The 3,622-nt window shown below is 46.6% G+C and overlaps 1 protein-coding gene across 1 annotated transcript; it reads left to right on the plus strand.

Annotated features, from left to right (window-relative positions):
* Positions 1-1,372: 1,372 nt before the first annotated feature.
* LOC144826191 (fructose-2,6-bisphosphatase TIGAR-like) lies at positions 1,373-3,274 on the plus strand. The gene is made up of 2 exons (XM_078684583.1): positions 1,373-1,625; positions 2,655-3,274. Exons 1-2 carry the CDS (start codon positions 1,436-1,438, stop codon positions 3,272-3,274), a joined length of 810 nt encoding a protein of 269 aa, XP_078540709.1. The 5' UTR covers positions 1,373-1,435.
* Positions 3,275-3,622: the final 348 nt, after the last annotated feature.

Consider the following 3,622-nt stretch of genomic DNA (forward strand, 5'->3'; position numbering starts at 1 on the left):
CTGTGCCCCCCTCAGGGGAGGGACAGTGGAAGCCACACCAGTTCAGCCCGACATTGCGGCCAGTCTGGCGGCAGTACTCCCATGGCTGGAGACGGTAGGGAAATAGTCCCATGCTGCGGGGGCGACCTCCGGGGGGGGGGGGGCGATGCAATTGAAAGGGCAAAGAAATTGATGGCTGAGTTAGGTAAAGGGAAGCCAAAGGAGGTGCCGGCAGTACCAGCGGTGGGTGCAACACCCACGGCCACAATACCGGTCCCTAGTGGCGAAGGTGTCCCGGTAGCAAGCAGCAATGCGAAGAACCTTGAAGCGCACAAGATGGCTGATGCGGCAGCACCAGCAGGTACGAGTGCGACATTAGCTCCATTAGGCTTAGGGGAGATGCGATCCGGGAGGGAACATTTGGGGCGACATCTGTCTAAAGAGATTAAGGAAACAATCTGGAAGGGGGAATATGTCAGCATGTTTTCCCTCCTGATAGACGAGGCAGAGAGGGAAGAGGCTAAAAAAACAAGGAATGGACACATCACAAAGAATGGTCAAACATTATTCTGAAGTACAGAGTGGAGGAAAGCTTGGCCAATTGGATACAGGGCCTTACTATTTACATGGCTGTCATGTTGGAGCGTTTCCCAGAGGTGGGGTCTGAAATGGCATGTTACCAGAATAGGATCACCGTCGCACATGCGACAAAAGAAGGGGATGGGTGGAAGGAATATTACAAAGAGTTTAAGAGGGCAGAAGCTCAGGACCCAACTCTAAGATGGAACTAGACTGACATGTTTATCCATTTGGGACATCTGGTGCAGGGCCCAAAAGATAACGTGCGGGGACAGGTACCTAACAACGGGTGGTTTTAGCCCTTTAAAGCAAGCCCCGCCGGTCACAGGCAAATCAGGGAGCACTGGAAAAAAGGGCGTCTGTTTTGATTTTAACCAAAGATCCTGCAGTAAGGCACCAGGTACATGTAGGTTCAAACATTCCTGTGGTTACTGTGGTAATGCATCCTACCCCTAGTCCAAGTGACACAAGAAATCCAGAGAAAAAGGGGGCAAGAAACAGGAATAGTGAGGAACTTTTAGGAAAGGCTAGATCCCCAGTTAATGCTAGCACCATGATACCTTGGTTAGAGCTGTACAATTGCCCTGAGACAGCCAGAACGATTAGGGAAGGATTTGTTGAAGGTTTCAGGATACCAGCTCAGGGTTACAACGGGGTGACACATTGCAGGAATCAGCTGTCAGTTAGGTCTAATATGGGCATAGCAACAGCGAAAATCCAGATGGAATTAAGCCTGGGTAGGGTGGCAGGACCTTTTGAGGACGCCCCAATGGAGGATTTTGTATGTTCACCCCTAGGGTGAATATACAAAAGCAGACAGACAGCCGGCACCCAAGGGCGATGTGGAACAGACGTCTTCGGGTTCTTTTGAAGCATCATGGTCAGATTCGCAGTGACTTTAGTCAGACATGGAGAAACAAGATACAACAAAGAAAGGCTTCTACAAGGTCAAGGTATCGATGAACCACTGTCTGAGATGGGATTCAGGCAGGCGGACGCTGTGGGCAGGTTTCTTAATGGTGTCCGGTTTACTCATGCTTTCTCAAGTGACCTCATCCGTGCAAAGCAAGGCTTACTGGACCCCCAAAGGTTATCTAAATTCGGGTCCCGGGGTGATGTGGCGTGCACAAAGTGTGGCAGTAAGAAGGAAGACGATATGCACAAGTTTGCATACTGTCCGAAGATTCAGCCATTCTGGGAGGCCTAAATGAGGTTTGGGATACCCAGTGGTGGAAACGTTTGTAGAAAGGTGTTAAGGAGGCAAATGAGGACAAAAAAGTACATCTTGCAGCTACATCAAGATATCGTAGAACACTAAATCATCCCACTCTGTGGTTGCAGAGGATCATAAAGGAGTTTCTTTAAGGACTGTTCAGGGTGTTCCTACCGATTAAGCAGCTGTCCATTCCATGGCAACTCAACGTAGTTTTGTCATGTCTCATGAAGCCTCCATTCGAACCAATTCACATGGCTGAGTTATAGTTCGTCTCTTGGAAAGTGGCATTATTACTCGCACTGACATCCGCCAGAAGAGTCAGTGGGATCCAGGTGTTATCTGTCTCGGAACCATTTCTTCAATTCAAATCGGACAGAGTCATTCTCAGGACAAATCCAAAATCCATCCCCAAAGTCCCTACGGTTTTCCATCTCAATGAACCAATTGTATTACCTACATATTTCAAAAATCCATCTTCAGTGGCAGAGAAATCGTTGCATACTTTGGACAACAGAAGATGTCTCAAATTTTATATTGACAAAACAAAATCATTTCGGAAAACAGACCAATTGCTTATTGCCTTTGCTGGGCCGAGGAAAGGCTTAGCTCTGTCAAGATCTTCCATTTCAAGATGGATAGCCTCGGCCATCACCCTATGTCATGAGAAGGCAGGAAAGCCTTTGCACGCTAGAGTTCACGCTCATTCCACAAGAAAAATGGCAACGTCGACCGCATTGTTCACGGTAGTATAGCTCCCGGATATTTGCAGAGCGGCGACATGGACAAATGCACACATGTTTACCAGGCATTATTGCCTGGATACAGTGTGGAAAGCGGACACCGCAGTTGGACAAGCTGTTCTACGGCGCCTATTTCACTAAGACAGCTACTACAATTCTAGGTAAAAGCAGGAGGTGCATGGACCTCAAAATAAACTTAGACGCAAGACTTCGAGAACGAAAGTATGGCATTGCTGAAGGAAAACCGCTAAGTGAACTAAAGACGAGGGCAAAGGCTGCGGGACAGCAGTGCCCTAAGTATACTCCTCCCGGAGGAAAAACGCTGGACGAGGGGAAAGCATGCGCAAAGGATTTCTTTGACTTTCTGTGCCAGCTGCCTCTGGAGGAGAGATGTAGTGGACTTACAGGCAATGGATTCGAGAGTACAATGGCATCAACTTTCTCATCGGAAAACCACGGAGGTGCCTATGACTTCCACCCCGATGCAGAGAGCGACGAAATAATCCTGGATGCAAACATACTGGTAGTGAGTCACGGAGTGTTCTTGAGAATCTGGATGAAATATTTCCTTGAAGATCTTCAGAGCACCGTACCTTCGATGCTGAAGAAGTCTCGCGAACTCTCAGTCAGCCCAAACACCGGCATCAGCCACTTCATTGTAGAGCTCCAAAGAGGAGAAACGGTTAAACCACAAATCAACTGCGTTTGTATTAATCGGCATGATCACTTATTAGAAGTGGAAGCAGGTGCGGATGTTTGAAAGAGACACAGCAGACATACAGCACTTTCTTAATTTATATCAAATTATGCATTAGGATGGAAGCCATTAAAAGTTTTTTGGGGCAACAATACAAATGCCACATGTCACACAAATTTCAAAATTGTCTTTGATATTTTTAAAAAGGTACACCATGGTCACTGTAAATGTCAGAATTAGAAATAACAATGTAGGGTTATCAATGGTTGTTTTCACTTCGGATTTCAGCTGAAAAATATATAAAATACTTATACCACTGAGGTGAGTATGGGGAAGATTACCAAGAGGTTTGTTTAAATATAGGGTGCTTATTATTGCCCTTGTTTAAATCAGAATGATAAAATGGGCCTG

Source organism: Lissotriton helveticus, chromosome 3_2, assembly GCF_964261635.1.
Source record: "Lissotriton helveticus chromosome 3_2, aLisHel1.1, whole genome shotgun sequence".
Classification (NCBI taxonomy): domain Eukaryota; kingdom Metazoa; phylum Chordata; class Amphibia; order Caudata; family Salamandridae; genus Lissotriton; species Lissotriton helveticus.